We start from the raw sequence: 24,605 nt of genomic DNA, 5'->3' as shown, positions 1-24,605 counted from the left end.
TATGGAGATTCTCACTCAATCCAGGTCATGGTTGTCCCAAAGGTGCTTTTTCAAGAGGCAACTGGACCTTCTGGTTTTTCTTTGAAGACGTTTCTCTTCTCATCCAAGAAGCTTCTTCAGCTCTGACTGGATGGTAAAATGAAATCCTTCCCCACCATCCAGTCAGAGCTGAAGAAGCTTCTTGGATGAGAAGCGAAAGGTCTTCAAAGAAAAACCAGAAAGTCCAGTTGCCTCTTGAAAAAAACACCTTTGGGACAGTAAGAAGAAATCAAAATGTTTATTGTGCCCAGGGGCTTCCCATCTCTGTTTTTGGTTCTCTTCTTCCCATGATGTCACACAGAAGAGTTTCACACGATGGTTTACAATAGATAGGGGCAAACCATTGTCAGTTCAGTTCATCTCAATTTTGAGCTCAAAGCGGATTTACTGATCTCAGTCTCCTAGCATAAGACACGAGGCTACAGATCCGAGGGCAGCGTTATCGTTACGATTTTTCTTCCTCACCCAGGATTTATCAACTCATCCTGGCTGAGATTCTCACGTAGGTTGGGTTCGTATTGGTAAACAGCCTTCGCGTCGCCCTGCAATCCGAAAGCTGAAAAGCCAAACGAGCCGAGGGGCCGCCTGAATCTTTCCAGCCTCCCGGAAAGCGAGACGAAGCCGCTGGCCGCCGAGATTGAAGAAGTGAACCAACGCAGCCCGGTCCGAAGATGCAGGTCGCCTTTTCGAACGAGCAACAAAGACGCGGATCCGCAACCGCGTCGCTCGGACTTCGCCAGAGTCACTTTCAAGCCCCACCGGCGGCCGGACGGAGAATTGAAACCCGCCGAAGTGAAGGCTGGCTGGGAGACCTCGAAAAAGGTTCCCTTGATTGTTGTCATGGCTTGAGTAAAGGGCGCGAAGCGAGTAAGACGGCACGTCCTTTCACACGATCCTCTCGTCTATGGACTCGGGTGGAAAGCGAAAAGTTCGGGGGAAAAGCTCCTTCTAGCGAAATTCACCAGAGGCGGATTTCCAACAAGGCGAGTTAGATGCTCCGTGGAGCATTAACCCACGAGCGAGCTTTTTTTTTTTGAGAAAAGCCGGAGCAAAAGACCGGCTTCCAACAATTTCATGCGTGTTCAAGTGAGACCGGAGGGAAGGGAGTTCAAGGCGCCAAGGAAACACAGCAACACTCGAGGAGAGAGACAGAGACAAACACAGACACCCGACGGCGGCCCTCCGGTACCCACGGAGTGGTGAACAAAGTACCGGAACCAAAAGGTCTGGCCCACGGAGCTCGACGAGCTCGTTTGAATGCAACACCGGGCTTTTTGTACCGGGAGGCGGGACTGAGAGCGCTGCAGTCGCGGGAATGAAGGCGGCGCTGGCGGCATAAGAGCCCAACATGGAGTGCGTGATTCTGGATGCGCTCGAGGCTTTAGGGTGAGATGAGATGGAGGAGGGTCGCCCACGGGGGTGGGGTTCTCGCTTGGACGCCGATGGCGCATTCAATCCGGCGGCTAGATAAAAGGAGCTCTCTTGGAGGTGCAGAAAGGAAGGCTCGATCGGGCTGGTTGAAAAGTCCTCGCCTCCCTCCAGATCTGCCGCTCATCGCCTCGGTTCTCCCACCGGAGAATCCAAGTGCCTCGCCGTGATTCATTTTAAAAGCCACGGGGAGGGGAGAGAGAGAGAGAGAGAGAGATTGTTCCCGCAGTTTTGTTGGGAGGCGTTTTTGTTGTGCGCGTGCCCAAGTAGATGAAAACATCTCTCCCCGCTTCTGCGAATCAAAGACTGGTGGAGAAATGTTTTCAAAATTCGTTGTCGTGATGAAGGTTCTTCTTTTATGTTCTGGGTTCAGTCAGTCCGTCCTCTTCATGGATGCCCAGAGCTTTAATTTTTCTGTAGTTGCTGCTACAGGCTTGCTTGATTGCTAATGTGTGTGTGTGTGTGTATATATATATATATATATGGCCTCCGAATATGCCAATGTGTCTGTTCAAATGCAATCTTTGCATTTTGCAAATATTTAAATTGCTAACAATTGCTAGAGAGAAGCGGATATTTTAAAAGAATTATCACCTGTGTGCTAGAGTCTTGGGGGAAATTATTTTTAAAAGTAGTATGTATTTTTTTTTCACAAAGATTTTATTTTAAAACATAAAAACATCATCATTCCCAAATAATTACAGACAGTGTATCGATCAGTTAGCATCCTTTTGTGCTCCCTCTTATCTTCAAAATATCACTATACATCCAAAGCTTATTTTCATAAGAAATATTCCACTAAAAGTAGTATGTATTTTTTTACTTATTGGTTGATGGTCAGTTGACAGTCTGATCCTAAGGAAGTATACATGGAAATACGGCAGGTTGGATCCAGTTCAATAACTTCCAAATAATGTGCATTGTAACACATCATAAGAGATCCAGTTTGGAGTAGTGGTTAGGCACTATGCTAGAAACTGGGAGACTGCAAGTCCAGTCCTCTTTTAGGCATAAAGCCAGATGGTGACCTTGGGCCAGTCACACTGTCAGCCCTAGGAAGGAGGCAGTGGCAAACCAATTTCAAGAATCTTGCCAAGAAAACTGCCTGGACTAATCCAGCTAGTCACCAGAGGTCAATATTTGAGTGAACATACAGATAAATAAAAATGAATAAATATACCACAACCATATTTTAGACTTTGCTGATTTTGAAAAAGTTAAGTTGAATTGGATTTCATTAGTACTTGGATGGGAAATTCCAGCCCTGTAGACTGTAAAAAAAAATATCCTAGCAGCTGGTCTATATATGGACTTGTCTGAACCTTGGCCTACAAGGTCCCTTTCAGCTCTATTCTGATTGATTGATTGATTGATTGATTGATTGATTGATTGGTCTTCAGGGTTTAAGTCAAGAGAGACCAATTTTTCATAGGCATTAGGATGTGAAACCACATCTTCAAGTTTCTTGTATTTATATCATTCTCTTATGAGAAGTTGTAATAAGACAAAATAAACCTGCTATTGATTCCAAGAGTTGAATATGCATCTCTCTCTCTCCCTCCCCCCTCTGTGTGTGTGTGTGTTTGATATATATATTTTGAATTTTATATTTTCTAGATACAAAGGCCCTCTTCTGGATGAAGATGCTCTTAATAAAGCAGCAGAATGTGGGCTGGCTTCCCAAGATTTCTGTGAGCTTTGTGTTTGGCTAAGTTCCAGAATACAGCCATTGTGTAACCTGGAAGAAAGCATCTCCTCAACAGCTGGTATTTCTTACCTGATTTTTATTTGAGACTGTTGGAAATACATGTATGGGAAATAAAGAGTCATAAATTGAAATTAAGCCATTGTAATGTCATTACACTCACTTCCATGTTTTAAAATAACTGCAATGCAATGCATGTTTGACATTCAGCTTTACCTTTAACATGACACTGAATTGTTGAGCAACCCACTTGTTCTTGCAAACAAAATAATGATGGCTTCCTTGTGCAAATCTAGGAGTACTTTTTTATTGTTGCATTTACCTTCTACTGATTTGTGGATTAGTTAGCAACTTTAATTGGTCACATATGTAAATTAGTAGTAAACCAGGAACCCATAATCAACAATTCATTCCTATTTTTATAGCTTACTTTAGTTGCAACCAATATGTCAACTGCAAACCAGTTCCCAACTGATTTCATGAACTAAAAACAAATCATGGTTTATTCCACTAATATGTTACTTTATTCATTCATTATATTTAGCTCAAAGAAATATCAATATGATTTAATATATAATGTGAATCCAATTAATGAGATACCAAGTAGAGAGATGATGGCCTTTGTTGCTAACATCTGTAGATATTTTTTGTTAGTTCAGTTTTTTAACATTTCAAGTACACAGAGGAAAGGATTGCCAGTTGATTATTTCCTTGTTGTTCTAAAGACTAAAACTAAGCAGCAATATGGTTGAGTAATTTCCTCCAAATGCTTATCAGTTCCAAAATAGGTGATGCCTGTCACTGGAACTCTCTGTTATGCAAATACAATTTATAACTATTTACATGTTGATTATTATTGATATTCTCTAGAAATGCCCTTGTGTGATTCTAATTTTTTAGCTCTTTTTATGGTTTATAATTTGTGACTAGTTCTAGTTCTTTTCTCAATATTCTTAGAACTGTTCCATGAGTTTAAATTACAGGATATTCTCTTTGTTGTCATGAAAGACAAATATATTTATTTGTGTAGAGTACAATCCAGTATAAACATGATTGCATAAGATTAATATTATTTACGTATTTTTTGTAGATTTACTTTTTTAGAGGATGAAGGTTTAAAGCATATTAATAGGATACACATAAACATACACAAGTTGTACTTTAATATGTTCCATCGCAAATAAAGCAAATAATTCATTACTATGAAAAGGACATAGTTGCAGAATGACGCTTGCTCAAAGCCCTTAAAAGACTACTGATTCTGGACTTTTTTTTATACGTGTGCCTAAAGATAACGAAGTTGAACATGTCTAATTCTCTCTTAACTTGACTTTTTTTTTAGGTGGTGACGATGTTGAAAGTTTACAACTAGAAATGAGTGGCTTTTTAAAAGAACTGGCTTGTCCATATTCCACACTTGTGTCTGGAGAAATTAAAGATCGGTTAAAAAAGAAAGAAGATTGTCTTAAAGTCTTGTGTAAGTTAGTAAGTTCCTTGCTGCAATATTATATCTGCTTGCTTTGTTTCCTGAATTTTTCCAGAAAAGAAAGAACTAGTTTTTCTGAAAGTTGCTTCATGGAAGATTTGACACCAAGTGTACAGAATAAAGAGACATAAGGCAGGAGATAGAATTTTTGTTTACTTTTTAATTGTCTTATATAGCTGCAATCTCAACATGACTCTGAGCAACTCACATTATTAAAAAAGTAAATAATTTTTTAAAATATTTCAATACCCAGCAGTTGAGAAAACAGTAGTGATTAGTATACTTAGGACACAGCCACTTTATACTCTTGTAGGTCTAGATCCAAGCCAAGAACCAACAGGTATGGGGCCAATCTGATCTTGGGGGGTGGGGGTAGGTACTATGCCAGAAAAGGTTTGTCTTCTGAGTCCTGCCAGCTACCCTTCCCTAGGTAATGAGATCTGGAACATACCCATCATGGGTATGTCTGCCTACTATGTTATTAGTATTTGATTAGTAGTATGTTCATTCCTATTGCTAAATTCCGCTAAGCAAGAACAGTCTGATTCATGATAACCAAGTGATGGTGGATGAGAGTATTGGTATTAATCCATTAACATTTTTTCTATAAATAATGGTTGGTCTATTATAAAATATACTTTTAATCTAGTTTTTATTTGTTTCAAGCCTTAATTTTTATTTTAATTACTTTTATATTGATATCCCACTCATTATTATTATTATTATTATTATTATTATTATTATTATTATTATTATTATTGCTGAAACACAAACACCAAGTTAACATAACTCTTTCTTCCTCATTTTATAGTATTTTTAAGCACAGAACTTCAGGCTTTGCAGATACTACAGTTTAAACAATGTAAAGGTTCTCATTTGGCAAAGAATGATGAAGTTCATCAGGAAATCCAGATGATCTGTGATGTTTTAGGGGTACCAAAATCATCAGCATCTTCTGAGTTATATTCTCTCCCTGTCTCATTAAACAATATAGAGTCAAAGGTATAGTATATTTTGTACATTTGAATGCCTTATAATTAGCTTCAATCTATTGTGAAGAAAATACAAAACAATAGTCAAGGAACCACCAAAGAGGAAACCAAAGTCCCACTAAAATGGCAAGACAAGTTACGGTATATAAACAGGCAGCAAACTACACATAGACACACACACACACACACAGAGATGATGTTACATAGTTAGGCAGTGAAATCTCTCTAAGGAAACAGTCAAGCTTGGAGAGAACCAAGAACTTTACAATTCAGCCCATATTTATTTATTCATTTAATTTCTATGCTTCCCATCATGCCACAATATATGTATAAAAACAATCTTGTAATGGAATTAAAGTCATTGAATACAAATCTATAAAACTAGAAAAAGAGGAATGTTGTGGTCTGCCACCCAGGCGGGGGTCAGGCGCGTAACTTTTGGAAAGGTATTTCACAATGATCCCACAGCTAAAAAGGCTTTTGGGCAATTTACCTCACTTCATTTGGTAGAGGAACCCAAAGAGGATATATAAGGGAGGTGGCATTTAACATGCAACAAAGAAAATATAGAGTTCTTTGGGTGAGCCAGTTACTTATTACTCCATATAATTTCTTCATAATTGGGAAATGGTGGAAGATTGTATTTACCCTCTCTGAGAAATTATTTATTTCTCCATCCTTGTAAAAAGGGGAGAGAAATAGGTAAAAGGCATCTTGTCTGCATTTGAAAAGACTGTATTGGCTGCAGTACGTTCGCTTGAAATCATTGCATCCAATTTCTGATGATGGATATTTTATGCTTTAATATAATTAGATATTATATTATTATATTATTATTTTTTGGAAGTCATGAAGGTAAAGAGATGTCTTTTCTACTTTTTTCAGCTTAAGGATGTTTTGTCAAAAGTTCCAAAAGCATACCTGGAGAAACCTCTGCTAAAAACTCCTTTGAATACAAAGCAAATGGTAACATCTTTTTAAAAAATTTGCACATGTAGTGGGGCATACAAATTAATTATTGGATATATTATATGCTGTAGGGTTTGTCTGTGTTTATTTGAATATAGCAATTTATGTTTATTGATGTTGGATTTGACTGATTGTATCATCGAGTCAGTATCGATTCTTAGCAGCCACCCAGAGACAGATTTTCTCAGTGATGTGTCCCCATCCTTGTGCTTCCCATCTTGTTGGATTTAAACATAAGTAAATTTCTACAAAAGGATTACTTTAATCTATTATATTCTATAATTCTATATTCTATAATCTATTTATTCTATTTCCTGTAGAAGCAGTTGGAAAAAATCAATGAGGCTCTTCTCACCGAATATGAATGCCGCAGGCGGATGTTAATGAAGCGTTTAGATGTAACTGTACAGTCCTTTGGGTGGTCTGATAGAGCTAAGGTGAGTATGTGCTATTTTTTAAGTTCTTGTTGATTGAGTAGAATCCTGGTGTGGAAGATGTAAAGACAAGTTTTTCTGTTATACAGAAAAAAAGAGAATACCAGTTATTGGTTTCTCATTTATTCATATACATTTCAGCAGATGAAGCCCTTGGCCAAATTAGAAGAGGCATAGAAGCTAAAAAAGGCCTTAGGTGGGAAACCATGAGGGAGCAACAGTGCTGCAAGCTTGACTCTGTAGTTGCAAATCACTCTCAAAGATGAAGAAGAAATGGCAAACCACTTCTATGTTACAGCTAGTGAAAGTGGATGGATCTGTAACCATAACTTTCCTTGGCCAGAGTACGTCTTCAAAGCATACATTAAAATTTTTCAGGCAAAAAACAATGTAATCTTGCAATATATACAGGTAGTCCTCAATTTACAACAGTTTGCTTAGTGATCGTTCGAAGTTACAACAGCACTGAAAGAATTGACTTATGACCGTTTTCCACCCATGACCATTGCAGCATCTGCATGGTTATGTGATTTACATTTGGATGTTTGACAACTGACTCACATTTATGACGATTGCTATGTCCCAGGGTCATGTGATCCCCTTTTGCAACCTTCTAACAAGCAAAGTCAATGGGAAAACCAGATTCATTTAGCAAGCAAGTTACTAACTTATCAACTGCAGTGATTCACTTAAGTGTGGCAAGAAAAGTTGTAAAATGGGGCAAAATCAACTTAACAAATTTCTCACTTAGCAACAAATTTTGAGCTCAATTGTGGTCGTACATTGAGGACAATCTGTATTGATACTGTAAAATTATTTTGGGGTTTTTTTCCCTGAAAAATTTCAGTATATTTACTGATTTTGAATTATATTAAAAATATTGAATATTAATTCAGTTGCATATTCAATTACTATTACACACACACACACACACACACACACACACACACACACATCTAATCTTGATTTTGATAGAAGTAATTTCTGCATGAACTTTGGCATCGGAAGATGAAAGCTATGACATCAGAACAATATAAACTTTAATTAAAATAATAACCTATAGGTTCTCATTAATTGAACAATCTATTTTATCTAATATAGTTTAACTGCATTATGGCATTCTTTAAACAATCAAGTGTTATTCCTTTTAGCAGCTTTTTCTTTGTCATTAGGAATTTACTTGAAATTAAACTGTAAAGTGGAAGCTAATAATATACATGACATAAATAACTACCGGTAGTACATAGTACAGTAAAATTAAACTTCCTAATGTCACTTTGTGATAGTTTTTGTAGCTACTGCAAATGTCTATCCATTTTCCTAGGTGAAAACAGATGATATTGCAAGGATTTATCAACCCAAACGTTACGGACTCACTTCTAAATCAACAATTTCAGTAGCTCATCTTCTAGCTGCTCGTGAAGATTTGTCAAAGATTATAAGAACAAGCAGTGGATCTACGCGGGAAAAGACTATTTGTGCAATCAATAAGGTATACTTTTTGTTAATGCAGCAGCTATAGATTTCTTTTACTATTGAACTTTTAAGAATTTGTGCTAGTTCTCAGAAATTTTAATATTTTTGGTAATTTGCAAAATCTCAGGAATCCCTTGCTCACTGTTGCACTACATAAAATATAGTAATGTATACTTAATACAGATTAGCCTTGTATTTTATACTCCGTGCCATTTAGAATCTAAAGAATTGTGTTAACTGTTTTTACTGGTATGAAATTTAATCATAGATTATTTATACTCTTAGAATAATGCAGTAATGGGTGAAACCCTAGTGGTTTTAATCACAGAGATATGTACATACATACATAAACATGCTTTCTCTCAATAATTTGAAATTCTAAAGTCAAGGAAATATGGTCTTACTGGGCTGTATATGTTTTCTGAACAGGTCTTGATGGGAAGAGTACCAGATCGCGGTGGAAGACCAACAGAAATTGATCCACCACCTCCTGAAATGCCCCCATGGCAGAAGAGACAGGATGGAGGAGGAAGGGGAGGAAGAGGAGGTTGGGGAGGAGATGGTGGAAGAGGAAGAGGTGGAGGAAATAGAGGTGGCGGTGGATGGGGTGGAGGGGGTGGATGGGGTGGTAGTGGTAGAGGAGGGGGTGGGGGTGGCTGGAGGGGAGGGAGTGGATATCAAGGAAGGGGTGATTATAGTGGGAGAGGAGGATATGGTGATTCATATGGTAGAAGGGGAGTTGGCTATAGAAAATACTAACATCTTAATGTTGACCGACATGCATACTCTTGAGAGCAGGGTCTCGGAATACATTATTGCTGATGGGCAAATGTGATGCTTGAACTGCATTGATCTTCCTTACTGATGAATCCTGGTTGTTCCATTCATTTAAAACCACCTTATACAAAATTAATTTTCACTACAGAGATGACTTCTGTCTATCCAAGCATATGTACTCACACATTTGTCATTACCAGCAACATATACATGAATGGAAGCAATGACCTATGGAAAACCTTCGGGTTGCAAATACACAACAAAATTGTTATGTACAAGTTTGATGTACAAATTTGATGCTAAACATGCAGGGTATGTGGTGTTTTCTGTGCAGAACCCATCTATCTCTTAAAAGTGTGTGAAGTGTCCCTAATTATTTTTGGCTTGGGTTTTTTAGTTTCTTTGTTTCACATTATTGTTCATCTGGATGTTTATTTATTTAACAAGGCTGCTGAAAAAGATACGACCCAGAAATTGATATTTGCCCCATCCAGCCTTTCTGCCATTTGCCCCATCCAACCTTTCTGTTGGCAAAATACCAAGCAAAGAAAGACACATTGGATTTAGCTTAGTGAAGGTACATGAGGTACTTCAATCAATATAGTCTGCTAGGAGATGTACTCAGATCACTACTGGTGTTCTGATAGGAATGTTCAGGCGATAATACTCTGATTTCGTGCCTGAGGACACATAGAACATTTAAAGTTTCATAGAATGTATTCTGCATCCTATCTCCACTAATTTTTTCTAAAAGAAAGGCCAAAGCAGTCTTTATTGAACAAAAGTATTTTCTGTAGTTCTTGGTTTGGCCAAAGATCATGGTACATGTGTCTTTTGAAGTATAAGCAGCAGAAACAAGAATCTTTTGACTGATTAATGGAGCACAATTTTTCCTGATTTTAGTTGACTGCCATGTCTCTTATAATTCTGTTAATTTTTCTTTAGATTTCAAATTCATTGTTCTCATGTTCCAATTATGTGCGCCTGTGTTTCTCAACTTTGACAACTTTAAGAAGTTGGATCTCAAATCCCATGCATACTATGGTATTCTGAGAGTTGATGTCTACGCATCTTAAAGTTGCCAAGGTTAAGAAATACTGATGTACACTAAGGTATTATTCCAGAAATTATATAATATTTTAACTGATAAAAATGAAAAGCAAGACATACTGTTCTTCTGAGCCAAAAGTGAAGAGAGATTATTTTTAACTAGTTAAACCTGTAATTGTTTAACATTTCGTGATCTTCCCAAATCAGAAAACATTTCAAAGTTAAGGATGAATAATAATTTCTGGTAATTGCTTGTAATTTTGACAACCTCTAACAATGCAATAAAAATCCAATACCTTTTATATGTTTAAATCTGAATAGTGTATTTTATAGAACGTAATGTTCTTATATAAATAGTTTGTATTAACAGTAATCCAGTGTTGTGTTTCTGTTCATATACATGGAACATCTATTGAAAAAAAATATTTTAATAGCTACCTAGAGAACGGTTTAAGTAATAGATCATTTACAATTGTGAACACTAAGAAATAAAATATAGTAGTTGTTGCTGTAGCATTTTTACACATTAGTAGAGATGTAATAGAAACTGATTCCTTCAAAAGAATCTTTTGTTAAAAATGCTCAAATATATTTGCTACTTATATGTATTTCATATATATCTAAAAACACATTTAATTTTGGAAGACATACCCATTTTGCTAATAGCAAGGTGGTATTAAGTGGCTAATAAATGGTTGGATATATGTGGCAATCTATGAACAAATGCATTTGAAAAATTGCAGGTTTTCTTAAAATAGCAAATTTTGAAATGGGTATTTTTAGAATACTTTTATTAAGATTTGACCACATTCAAATGTAAAGTAATTATTTTCAGTTTGGATTGTTTTGCTCACCTCTTGAAAATGGAAGTGTCTATACCTACCTTTGCTGTCATTGAAAATCAACAGTTCATTTTCTTTTACTGATTGAGCAATATTTGCAGAGGTAATCATTTATTTTATTAACCATTGGTTACAGAGAAAAGAAAAATATCCAAATCAACTCAAAACCTAGTAGGGGTTTTACAGAGTGCAGATATACTTTCATATTATCAGTTGTACAGTGTTTGGCACTGCAGGAGAGAGGGGACGGAAGAGAGATGACAGCCATAGTATTGGATAAACTAACTTTCTGCTGGAATTCAGCAGATGTCCAGTTTTAATTCTGAATGTGTTTGCATGTCTGCAGCTAGTAGTCAGTAGACATTTCTGATTATTGATTTTCTTTAACTGGCTGATATAAATACTAGCCATCACCACATGGGGGCACCTCCTTTAAGCAATATGCTCTGTTGAGCTAGGAAAATCTTGATACAATAGTCAAAACTAAAGTGACCAGATATAGTTCTACAAGCCATCACTTAACATGATTTCTTTAACCAATGCAACCATAGTAATTCCTCACCATCATATCTACTTAATTGTAACGTAAGGGAAAATTATACTTTTATCATATTCAGATACAGTGCATTTTAAATGACAGTTTTTGTAATAATTCTATTTATAGGTGATGAAGTGGACTAAAAAAGTCTTACTGTAGTTTTAAGTTCAGAACACTTGCTAACATAACATAATGACTTGAACTATAGCAAATAGTCCTAATACGATTTCAGTGGCAGTAAAATTTCTTCATGAAATGTATATAATTAGCTTGGAAAGAGGAATTGCAAATGATCATTTAATCATTTTAGTAAATCCTGATTGTCACAGAATCTACTCCCCATAAGCATGACATGGTTAAGGTAATTGCAAAAGACAGAACTAGGCTCAATATATGATATGCTTGGCTTAGTTTGCCAGTTCTGTCTTCCTCAGGATAAATAAATAACTTACATAGAAATGGAGTCACAAATGATCAATAAAATCTGTTGTATTGGTAAAATACAGTATATTTTAAACTATTCCAATTTTCCTTGAAGAGGCTGACTATATATCTATAGTTGAGTTGGAACATATGCCCCTCCTGATTTGGCTAATCAAGGCTTCAATTAATATCTGTATCTAAATGAAACTGCCAGCTGAAGTCATTCAGTGGCAAGGGTGGAGTATCAACAGTATGATATTGATGCTAGTTATACATCTTTACCTCTAGCCAGGCAGTTGCTGCTGCTGAGGTGCTGGCCCAGCAGCTGGAGGCTGTGAGGATCTGGGTGGGGAGGAATCGGCTCCAATTCTACTTTAGCAAGACAGCGGCTTTGGGGCTTTTGCCCCCCCAAGATCTAGCATTGTGTCATGAGGTTGCACTTCTCTGGACAAAGTCAATGCACAATTTTGGAATTGTAGTTAATTACAAGCTGATAGGACACAAGGTTTTCTAAAAGGTGTGTGTTTATCATGGAAGGAAATTCTTCCACTACATTCCATATTTCTTAGGCCCTACTTCAATAGATGCCTAACCTAGTACTGCATGCCATAAGATGTAGAAAAACTTAAAGCAGGTGAAAGGGCGAATGTTGTGGCCCGCCAGCGGCCTGTGCGGATTGTGGCTGATCCTGACAAGGAGGCTGGTGTGGTGTCGCGCCAGCAGCCTGTGCAGCCGGGGCTCGAGTTGGACAGCGAGAAGGCTGAAGATGTGCCAGAGGCAGAGATTCAGCCAGGGCCTTCAGATCCTCCAGAGGCTCCTTCAAGTGAAGTGGAGGAGCCTCTTCTCAATGCACGAGCACGCAGAGCTGCCAAAAGGCAGGAGTGGTTACTCAGGAGGAGGTCTCCTCAGGAGTGGTTACTCAGGAGGAGGTCTCCTCAGGAGTGGTTACTCAGGAGGAGGTCTCCTCGAGAATAAGGCTTGGGGCTAATTGGCCACTCCCTTAGCCTATTTAAGTTTGCACACAGCTGGCAAACGTTGCAAGAAACATTTCAACAGTCATCCGTTGAGCATTTGAGTGTGAATTTTCCTTGCAAACCTGGTTTCTGGGCTAATTGCCAACTCTTGTAAGCCTTTATCTAATCTTTGGAATTTCTGGCAGGCTGTTAAGGACATTTTTAGTAATAGCCTGCATTTGAAAAAGACTGTGTTTGTAGTAAACGGAGTTGTTCGGAATTTTGTGTGTGCTACATTTCTTGGGTTCCGTAGCTGGGGCAGAATGGCGAAGAGCTTGATGAGAAAATTGAAAAATAAACCTTTGAGCCAAGAGATCTTGGATGTTTAGCCTTAAATGGTAGAACTTCCCAATTGTTGACAATTGAACCATTTACTTTGGCCCTTACACTGGCTGTGTTCAAGCAGAAATCGGACAAGCCAACTTTTAATTTGAATTCATCCATTAATCAGAAGGTTGGATTCAGACAGTCAAAAGACCCCTTACACACAGAATTCTAATACACTACTTATTACTACAAAAATGCATTGTTATCCATGATTATCTAGGGAGAGAAGCACCACTAAATCGTATAAAAACTCATTCTGGAAAATATAAGAGTCTATATAAATCTTATCAGTCCATCTTTTACTACTCTTTTGTCAGCATGTAACAGAATCACCTTGTGTAGAGATAGTCCTTGAGTTATGACTAGTTGTTTAACAGCCATTTGAAATTATAACAGCCTTCGGAAAGGGAATTTTACAATCTCTAAAACACTTTCAACCATTATAAAATGTTGCCTCCTCCCCACCCCCCACCCCCATGGTCAGAAGCACATTCTGGGCACTTGGCAATGGGCATGCATTTGTGATCAATTATAGTATCCCATGTCACATAACTGACTTGCAATGCTTTTTCCTGGTTTCTGGCAAAAAAATGCCCACTCCCTTGAGAATGGATTCACTTAACGACTATGTGATTTACTGAAAGACCAATATAAAAATGGTAAAAAAAAAATCATCTCTGGTCACATGAGTGCCATGACTTACAATCACAATGATTTATGATCAAAATTATGTTCATAAGTTGAGGACATGAAACACGGTACATATGAAACATGGTACATATGTATGTGTGCACACACACACAAAAACACTTGCACAGGCTGGGAGGAAAAAAAGGTAATTCAATGTGAACAGACATACACATCACAACTGTCAGCTTCCCCTTAAAGGGGCATCCTATGCTGGCTTATACATGACTGCTAAAGGTAAGCAAATATTGGAAAAGAATACAAACAATTATCAAATGCCATCAAGCGATTTTCATTGCTTCAGTTCACATTTAGTGTATAACTTCTAGTTTTCAGTTCAACCTTAAAAAAACAAGCATTGATCCTTTTTATTATACAATAATTTACATTAAATAATCAGACTTACCTAACATCAATTGGAGATGTTTCTGAAAAATATTTAAATTACAAAAGCTACTTATTTAAAGAATCTAACAGATTAAGTTGAGCCTTACAAGGAAATGTACAAATGTAATAGTACCATGACATTACTCAAAAAAAGAGTAACTATATATTACATACAAAGTACAAATACCATTTTAGCTGGGGAAATACATCGTTACAAAAAATAAATTACATTTGGAACAAAGCCTTAAAATAAGGTTGTAAATAAATAGAACAAAAGTTACATGAAAATCAACAGTGTGCTACACAATATTTTATAGTGTACTACTGATTTGTCAGTTCTAGAATCATTATGGAATGCAAATGTATACATTTCCAGAGAAGAACTCAAGACAGTTCCATGAAAAGCAGAGCCAATAACCATGGCAGAATGAAGAGACAACTTAACCAAGCTGTTTGTAATTCCCCTCCAGACAAGAACACTTGAGATCACCCACAAGTGTTCCAGACAATTCCATCTTGTGAGAGGACTACAAGACAGCAGTCACCAGTGGCTTTAGAGCTCTGGCAGATGAGGGAATAGCCAACTTGCTCAAATCGTAGTCGGTGCCTTTAAAAGAACACTAGCTTTGCATACTTTTCTTTTGTAATCACCTTCAGAAATTGTAAAGAATGACATGGAAAATGATGTTATGTTAAAAATACAATAAAACCCAGCTCATTTCTTAACAATTAAAAGGGATGTACAAATAACAAATCAATAGAGTGAGCTGGATAATTTTCCCATTTTGGATTTACAAAAGAGACTTGTTAAAGCTTTGAAGAATTTTGTGACAGGAGAAAAAAGTGAAAAGAAAGCAAGTTCTAGGACATTATTTGAAGGGACTAAAGATCAACATTAGAAGTAAAACAAAGGAATATAAATTTGCTTTATTTGATCTAGGTTAAAATAGATACGTTATCTCTGGTAATCCTTAATTGACTTTTGCTAACACGAGGGCTTAAATGATGAGGTTTTATTTATTTGTTTCTAGATAATAGATAGGATACGGGAAGAAGTCATAGTTATTTTTTAAGGGTAATATGTTACTATAATTGTTTATATTTGTTGTGTTGAAGAGGGGAGTCATTTCTTTATATATTTTCTTTTTCTTTCTTTATTTTCTTTTCTATTTTTTTCTTTAATTGTATTTTTATTGTTGCAATTTTAATTGCAATTTTTAATAAAATTACTATTAAAAAAGAAATGTAGACATGAGACATGAAAGTGGCTTTTAGCATCGCTTGTGCTTATCAGGTGGTTCTTGAATTATGGTCAGAGATATACACAAGAGGTACTCTGCAGGTCAAGGAAGGTACACAGATATTTGTAAGTGATTGGGTTGGCAAAAGTGCAGAAGGACTGGGGAATCTTGCACACTTGATTTGGCAAGTGAGAGAATATTTTCTTTCACAATGGTCGAAAAAGAAGTATAGCACCTTTCACTAGGAATCAAATAAATATTGTATTTATAAGCATAAATACGTACTGTACATACCCAACATGCTATTTCTTTTTGCTATTCCTTTTCAGTGCAAGCCAAATGTTATGCAAAGCACAGAAGTGGTGTGCAAAAAGAGAAAAGAAATCCAATTAAATCAGTTTGCACAATCACAATTTGCTATAACTCTCCATTCTTTTCTATTCTTGCAAACCATCTTAGTTTCTACCACATTGGTACACATTGAATTTACACATTATTTCTTCTCATTTTGCATTCTAACTGTATCAATACATTGCATGTATGGCTACTTGACTTATGACTATAATGGAGCCTGCCCATCATGGTTATAACTAATGATGATCGTAAAATGGCTCATCCACATGATTGACCTAATTTTATGAGCTTTTTGTGGCAGCTGTATAACAACCATTGTGATCATAAAGCAGTTACCTTGGCCACTAAGCAAATTCTGAGGCTTTTAGGGAAAGCAATGGTTTGCTATAGATTTTTTTGTGTGTGTGCTGAAAACATGAAGTAAATGGCATTTTCAGCAAAACCATTCTAAAACATGGTCAGGTGATCACAGGGTGCTACAAATGTCTGTAAATACGCAGGGAGAGGTGGTCATCAGAATTTTGGAACTGAGTAATAAGTATTCCCAGGGGAGATGCATTGTATCTTTCAACAGTCAAGTCAACAATTATCTACAACTTCCAGCTTGGGGGGGGGGGGGGGGGGGCAAATGTGGCTTTTACAACCTGTGGACTTCAACTCCCAGAATTCTGGGAGTTGAAGTCCACAGGTTGTAAAAGAGCCACATTTTCCCACCCGATAGGAAAAAAAAGCAATAAGATTATAGCTAAGTTACCTTGTAACATATGGCCATAACAGACCAAAACTGACCAGCATTGACTTGACTGTCAGCGGGAAATAATCTATGTGGCACAGTAAAAAAATAATGCTGCTAATCTGGTTCATTCCTTCTCATTAAAAGGTATTCTATGAAAGCCTGAACTGATTAAAGATTTTCAAGCAAAAGGAATCTGGTCTATTGACTACAATAGAAACTAAATCAAAACCATCAGTATCAGGAGTCTTTTTCTGGGGATATTTTTTAAAAAAGGTATTTTTTAAAGCTGGATCATGCAAATCTATAGCCAGTGAAATTGCTCATTTTGACTTTGTTTTAGAATGTCAGTGCCAAAATCCAAGTTGAAAATCTTTTCGCATAGTGAGACTGGAGGGTGTAGTGCCAAGGCCATCACAGTTCTGTCAGTTTGGTTTGTATGTGTGTGTGTGTGTATGGAAAAGGAGTCCCTGTGGGGTTTACTTGTAGCCATCTTGGGGGGGTGGGGCTCATTTCCGTTTCTTTAAGCCATTGAGCCAGCACTATCCGAAGACATTTCTGCAGTTATATGGACAGCATGACATCATGCTTCAGCACAAAGTGTTTGATGAACCACAGAATACTGTTACCTTCCCATGAAGTGGTACCTATTTATCTACTTACATTTACATGGTTTTGAACTGCTAGGCTGGCAGGAGCTGAGGCAAGTGACAGGAGCTCACTCTGTCACACAGTGATAGGACTTGAACTGCTGGAATACAGACTTTCTCCAATATCTTTTAAGTCATTGAGCTACCATGCCACAGTGTGTATGTGTGTGTGTGTGTGTGTGTGTGTGTGTGTGTGCAATGTACATAAAAAACAAATGAAACTTTGATTGTACCTTTGTGGCTAGCATCTTTATATTTTTGCCCATATTCTGTGCACCGCTGCCAAGAGGAAGCTTTTGGAACTGCCTATCTGAAATGTGCATCCTTAGAAAAAGAGACTAACCAATTCAAAAAGAATATGTAAATGGCTGTTTGACTCATATGCCCATTCAAGCAGCAACATTTGTGGTTAAGTTTCAAATAAAAAACCATACCCATTTTCAAGTTTGCATTGCCAAAATTAGCAACAATTAGCCCAAGGTACACATTCCTATTTGATAATGCAGTTTGGTTACTTTGGCAACAGGTGTGTTCCTTGTTCTAAAAATAACAGGAACTCCAAACGACGCAGTTTCAGCCAAACAGAAGGTAAACTAGTTAAACTGATAGCACAAAATATATACATCCACAAGTACTAACAGCAATCAAAATAAGACAACCTTACTTTAAATTCCTGCCATGCTGCACACATTTAATTGCATACACTTAAATACACTCAGAAAACCCACTGGCTTTATCCTTTTCCTTACTATGTCTTTCTTCTAAGCTACAAGCAATCTCCATGTTCCCTAGTGTCCAGTATGTGATTTCGTTGAATGCTGAGGAATTCAATCTTCTTATGAGCTTGTTTAAGGCGCAGCTTGAGAGCTTCATTCTCTGCAGTCAGAACATTTCTTTCCTAAACAAAAATATACCATCAGAACAGAATAGTTTTGAATGTTTAGTTTTGTTAGTAGGAACACTTGCCTGAATGGCATGTTAGTTTAAGAATTATGTGACTTGAGCAGTAAATGGAGTGAAAAATACACAGTTGTTTGCCCAAAAGGAGAGCAATTATCACAATTGACTCTGAGAAAAGAGAGCTTGGTGAACACATCTTTCATTTGCAAACAGCATCTTCTAAGTAACTGGAAGAAAATATTTTAACTGATGAATCTTCTGCCTACCCAAGTTTTCCATTCCGCAGGAAAGGAGGAAGGCGGTGATGGATAATGGCTCTCCACGTAACTCAAGTTGCATGGGTTATTAAGCGGAGATGGGGGAAGCCTTGGGCGCCTGGAGCAGGTCCAGTTTCGTATTGCATCATCTCCCCAGCCCACATGTAGCCTGCCCCAGGCCTCCTCCAGCTCCTGAGGCACCCTCTACTTCACTTCTGTTGTGGCCTGCCGGCGGCCAGCAGAGCTGGCAGCAGAGTTGGACCATGAGGAGGTTGGGGAGGAACTTGGGTCAGGCCTGGGGGCTGGGGAAAGCTCGGATGAGGGCTCTGCATCAGAGGCAGAGAGGGGACCAAGGCCATCTGATAATTATGTGCTGCCTCCGAAGTCTGACATCAGTGAGGCAGAAGAACAGCGGGAGCCTGTTCCCAGTGTGCACATGCGCAGAGCTGCCAGAAGACAAGAACAATTATGAAAACAGGGTCAACTTGGGAGTAAGGCTTGGAGATGTTTGGCCCCTCCCATAAGACATAAAAGAGGAGCGAACGGGATGTGAGCTTTTGCAGGAAGCAATTAGTTCATCTGGTAGGTTCAAGCTTTGAAAAGTTCTGTATGACTCTGTGCCAAGTTTGGCCTTGCCCTGCATTTGGCAATTAGTTCTCTGGCAGCATTCCAAGGGAGATAAGGTGGGTGTTTATAAACATTCTCCTGAAAGACTCTTTGTGAAGCCTTGTGAATGACAATAATTCACAGCCATGTAAATAAAAGAGGTTTTGCTGGGACTAAGATTGTGCTTTATACTTTCTAAGGAAGCCTAGGTCAGAACAACTTCCCACCCCTTGGGGTCGCCTTGGGTCTTGGACCTGTTTCCCTGCCTACCTGGATCCCATACCCTCCTCCCCACCCCACACAAAGCAGTTTGTCTTGCGGCTGCCATTTTGTCCCCACCAGTTTGTGGGTGTGGGGACAAAATGGCAGCCACATTCAGGTTGCTGCCACAAGACCTAGGTCTGCACAGTGGTGTTCAGAAGCTTCTGAAGCACTGTACAGACCTCTCTAAGGCAGCAAAATGAAGCAGTTTGTCTGGCCTACAAGCAGAGAGAACAAAATGGTGGCCACATTTGGATCACATCCTGGGGATGCACAGTCTGCTCTCCTTCCACAATATGAGGTAGGGAGCTTTAAAAGGTAAGCATTGTGTGAGCATATGTGGGTGGGGGAGGGGTGCCAAGAATTGCTGGGTTCTGGTGGGGGGGGATGTGGGATGTGGGGAGAGAAGTGAAGGGGTGCTGCAGCAACCTTGTGGTGGGTGATAAGGGCAAATGACTGCTGGGCCGCTGCATCTGCTGTAACTTTGAAATGGGGTCATATGTACCCTGTTTTCCCCCAAAATAAGACATCCCCTGATAATAAGCCCATGGGCTTTTGAGCACATGGCAATAAGGCCAAGCACTGATTTTAGGGTTCAAAAAAATATAAGACAGGATCGTATTTTCGGGGAAACACGGTAGTTTGGAGGAGGAGTCTTTAAATGCTTGTTAGTAGCTTGATGGCTACCTGTATTAATTTTGGAAATATCCTTTTTAATTCAAATGGTCATTTTAAAACCAGAAATTCAAGGAGCCTAGCCACAGGATCTTTGCACTTATTTCACTTATTCTTAGTGTCATAAAGGGCTGTTGGTGTACCTGAAAATTTCTATTTAAAAAAAGTACTCGTTTATATACTTCAAACTCAGAGCAAGAGAGTTTACATGGTTTCCGCATAGTCTCAATTATTCTGTGCAGTTTTCAAAGCTATTTCATACCTTTTCTAGTTCTTGATATGTGGGTTTTAGTGTTTGTGGATCTTCCTTCACTTTTTGACTGCAATCCTTATTTTCCCATTTCACATACGCCTTTTTCCGGGCAAGAAGTGGACTTGGACATGGAAACATAGGAGACGGCTGGAGAAAACTACTTTCAGATGATGTTCCAGACTCTCTTTGTAGATTAGACACTTCATTACCAAGCGCCATCATTATATCAGTTTGTATACCCTTGTGTACCACAGATGGCTTTAGCCTTACTGAGATTTTCTGGGCTGATGCTCCCATGAGCATAATAGTTCTATCTTTGCTGCCTTCATTATGTTCAACCACCTCACCATTAGGAAATGGATATCCTCCTTCCTCCAGCCCTAAAGTGGGGGAAAACGTAGAACACAAGCATTGAGCACTGGGGATCATAATGTGTTACACAATATTCTGGAGTGAAAATAATAAAGGCAATATCTAAAGACCATTATTTATTTTACTTCCTTAACTTTATTTCTAGCATTACTATACATTTCATCATGTAATTTGTCCATTAGATTAACAATATTGGCCTTACAACTTAATGCTTTCTGGTGAGAAACATTTATATCCTACTAGTGATGGTTTAAGAGTATGCAAGATTTACAATAGAAAAAAATAACGGATATAATGACATGCTCATAATGATCACTGCTAAATAAAGGCTACTCAATCAGATCTCATACATGACATTAAGCTATGGCTTGTTTTCACCCTTATTTCTTAATGAACAACTGTGGTTAGATAACACATCTTATCATATTATCTATGGTTTACAAACAACAATAACTTGGGTTCATATATACACATGCTAAAAATCATATTAAATTTCTGAAATCTCCAGGAAGAACTGAAAAACATTCCTGCCTGACACTCCAATTTCCTGCACTGAATTGGATCAGCCCACTCAAAGTTGAATAGAGACTTCAGCCCCAGATCTGTGATTCCAGGCTATGTCTGAGAATTCTGGAAGCAAAAGTTTACCCTTATAGAGGATACTTGGGTCAGAAAGCCTGAACTAACAAATCAAAGGTCTATGTCAGTATAAGGCATCTTCTTCTCTCTGATCATGCTCCATTACTCATTACCAATACTCGCTCACAATATTAAGCAAGAATATAATCTCTTATTTGTAAAGTAACAACTCAAAAAATTCAGCAGTAGCTTTCATTTAACTGTTCTTCAGGTATACTGGACTTCTCCAAACACCCCCAAAACACAACAGAGAATACCAGCCTGGGAAAGGTAGTTCTATAGTCTAGAAAAGGAGTCAAAGTCAAGGTCAGAAAGTAAGTTTGAGGCATCTAAAGAAAAATTGGACACAGGGATAGACAAACTCCTTAAACAGAAATTGTAGTTTGGATAAAAAGTGCATGAGACTTAGAAGGAACTACTGTCTAAAATATATGTATCATAAATACCTTCTAATAAAGTGTTGGCAAAATAAGCTGCGTGTCCAAAACGTTTTTTCATTATATCTCCATCCATCAATGGTACTATGAAACTCTAAAGAATTTATCTCTGAGCTAGGGTATATGAATAGAACAGGAATACGAATAGAATAGGAAATAGAAATAGAATAATAGCAAACAGAACAGAATCTTTATTGGCCAAGTGAATTTGGCACAAGGAATTTCCGGTGCATAAGCTCTCAGTGTATATATAAACAAAAAGGTAATATAATCATAAGATACTAATAGTAGAAGGCAAAAGAAGAGAAGGATAATAGTAATATAGCCCTACTACATGGGCAAATATCCTTAGACATAAGAGAGTGCTGTAGAAATGAGATGTTCAGCAGAGTGATGGCAGGAGGTTAAAGCTGTCTTTGTATCTAGTTGTTTTGGTATGCAATGCCTATAGCAGCATCCTAAGGGGAAGAACTGAAACAATTGTGTCCAGTTTATTTTCTCAGCCCTCTTTCTGGTTCATGCAGTATACAGGTCTTCTGTGGAAAGCAGGCTAGTTTCAATAGTTTTTTCTGCAGTCCTAACTATCTGTTGAACTCTGTACCTATAACCTATTCTGTTATAGAAGTACAGATGATAGATTCCAAAAATTCATCTGTAGAACTGTATCAGCAGCTCCTTGGACAGTCTGAGCTTTCTGAGTTGATACAGGAAGAACACATTCTTTGTTGTGCCTTTTTAATGATGGTTCTAATGTTAGATGTCCATTTCAAGTCCTGGGAGATTATAGAACCCAGAAACCTGAAGGTTTACCTATTATACATAAAATGCAAAAAAAAACAAACAAAAAAAAACACCTCAATGATACATATCTTTGTAAATCTGTGTGAATTCTAGCTAGAATTCAGACATTAATTACAAATAATATATTTTAATTACTATCATTGTCTTTATGCTGAAACATTGAAAGGAGCATCTCCCTGCCCTGTAATACAGTTCTACTTATTGCTTACTTGGTTTAGTACCGATAATTAGTTGTGTTGGCTTCAAAAACAAAAATATTGCATAGAAAGGGTGATCATCCACTATCCAAGGTTACACATAACATTTGTTTCCTAAGTAGATATGTCTTCGGAAGCCCTGATCAATTTTTGCAGAGTGGATGGAATTTGCTGATGTATTAACAATGGAACACCATTTTGAAAATCACTACCTATTAGCTATTATTATTCTTAAAAAATAGACAAACTGTTGAGTAACAAACAATACCAGAATGTTTCATTAAACTGAACTTACCATGCATATGCTCTTTAAGTCCCATGGGACAGAGGCTAGATGCAAGAGCTGATGTTGGACTGTTATCCACAGTGGTCATTTTGGGTCTTCTTTTGCATTCAAATACAACTAGATCCTTGCATTGCTTATGACAGTTCATTCCACAATCTTGAAACAAGTAAAAACAAAGTCAGTTTACTAGATTAGTGGCAAAAAATAAAATACTAATTCCACATATTAATTCCTCTTCTATCTCAATTCCTTTCCTACTTCCTAAATTAAAGCAGTTAGTTTAATGAAAAGAAAGACTAGGGGTGACATGATTGCAGTGTTCCAGTATCTCAGGGGTTGTCACAAGGAATAGGGAGCCAAGCTATTCTCCAAAGCACCTGAGGGCAGGACAAGAAGCAATGGATAGAAACCAATCAAGGAGAGAAGCAACCTTAGAACTAAGGAGAAATTTCCTGACAGAACAATTAATCAGTGGAACAACTTGCCTGCAGAAGTTGTGAATGCCCCAACACTAGAAGACAAGATTGGACAACCATTTGTATGAAATGGTATAGGCTTATTCTACCTGAGCAGGAGGTTGGACTAGAAGACCACCAAGGTCCCTTCTAACTCTGTTATTCTGTCTGTTCTTTCCAAATTTTCTAAAGACCAAGAAAACGCTACATGAACTGTAATTCAGGTCTATGTAGGTTTTACCAGAGATAAGCCTTTTTCATACCTTTAATGCATTTAAAGTATACTTTTAAATATAGAACAGTATTATATGGCATTGCTACTTAACTAAAAGTCAAATTACACCTTTCAATAAAATCACCTGCCAGTTAATAATCTAAGATGAACATGAACTGATGAAACAATCTCTGCATATTTTCCCGATGGTTTGTTCCCAGATTTTGCAGTTACCCAGGAAACGAACAAAGCAATGGAATAATATAGATATAGATAGGGAAAATTTTAGGTTCTAGGTTATTTATGCTAAAAATCCCATTCCTAAAATAATTTAAAATCTGTTATTCAAATGGAAAAAATTGTCCATACCACAATGGACAATTTGCCATCAAAAGATTATTTAATTCAAACAAAGTTATTTACCTTTGCACCTATATCCTTGTTTAATAACACCCCAAAGCTAAAAAAAAATAAGGAAAAACACATTATAATATTGCATTCAAGTTAAACAATACATTTAAGCTGCATTTCAACTCTTATTTCAAAGTTTAGTTTCATTAAATCATCAAAAATGTAAGACGTATTGGCTATTTCTATTTCAAAGCAGTATTTTTCCTCAATATAAGTAGGCAAAATGCCATGCAGAAAAGCAATGAAAGAAGAAATTATCTTCCCCGCCCCCCCCCGCCCCCCTGGAATAA

The 24,605-nt window shown here is 37.5% G+C and overlaps 2 protein-coding genes across 2 annotated transcripts in view; one reads left to right on the top strand and one right to left on the bottom strand.

Moving 5' to 3' along the window:
• The first annotated feature begins 1,352 nt into the window (after positions 1 to 1,352).
• FAM98B (family with sequence similarity 98 member B) lies at positions 1,353 to 10,640 on the top strand. Its single transcript, XM_070931349.1, has 8 exons — positions 1,353 to 1,425; positions 3,085 to 3,233; positions 4,515 to 4,649; positions 5,470 to 5,660; positions 6,536 to 6,616; positions 6,940 to 7,056; positions 8,378 to 8,545; positions 8,959 to 10,640. The coding sequence occupies exons 1-8, from the start codon at positions 1,388 to 1,390 to the stop codon at positions 9,286 to 9,288; spliced, it is 1,209 nt and encodes a 402-aa protein (XP_070787450.1). The 5' UTR covers positions 1,353 to 1,387; the 3' UTR covers positions 9,289 to 10,640.
• A 7,677-nt stretch (positions 10,641 to 18,317) lies between these two features.
• Positions 18,318 to 24,605, bottom strand: part of RASGRP1 (RAS guanyl releasing protein 1) — a 44,250-nt gene continuing 37,962 nt past the window's right edge. Inside the window, exons 13-16 of the mRNA XM_070931348.1 lie at positions 24,328 to 24,364; positions 23,245 to 23,391; positions 20,513 to 20,883; positions 18,318 to 18,449 (exon numbers count right to left, since the gene is read on the bottom strand). Coding sequence (XP_070787449.1) covers positions 18,318 to 18,449; positions 20,513 to 20,883; positions 23,245 to 23,391; positions 24,328 to 24,364 — 687 coding nt within the window. The remainder of the gene's footprint in view (positions 18,450 to 20,512; positions 20,884 to 23,244; positions 23,392 to 24,327; positions 24,365 to 24,605) is intronic.

This window comes from Pituophis catenifer, unplaced genomic scaffold (genome assembly GCF_029215685.1).
Source record: "Pituophis catenifer annectens isolate HBS135680 unplaced genomic scaffold, rPitCat1.0.hap2 SCAF_1, whole genome shotgun sequence".
NCBI classification, from domain to species: Eukaryota; Metazoa; Chordata; class Lepidosauria; order Squamata; family Colubridae; genus Pituophis; species Pituophis catenifer.
This window is presented reverse-complemented; position numbering and strand designations above follow the sequence as displayed.

What these genes read in the sequence shown, in the direction of transcription:
- FAM98B (XM_070931349.1), top strand. Translation starts at nt 1,388, where the DNA reads ATGGAGTGCGTGATTCTGGATGCGCTCGAGGCTTTAGG. An exon ending in GATGCGCTCGAGGCTTTAGG is followed by an intron (nt 1,426 to 3,084) that starts GTGAGATGAGAT and finishes TATATTTTCTAG; the next exon opens with ATACAAAGGCCCTCTTCTGG. An exon ending in CTTTGAATACAAAGCAAATG is followed by an intron (nt 6,617 to 6,939) that starts GTAACATCTTTT and finishes TATTTCCTGTAG; the next exon opens with AAGCAGTTGGAAAAAATCAA.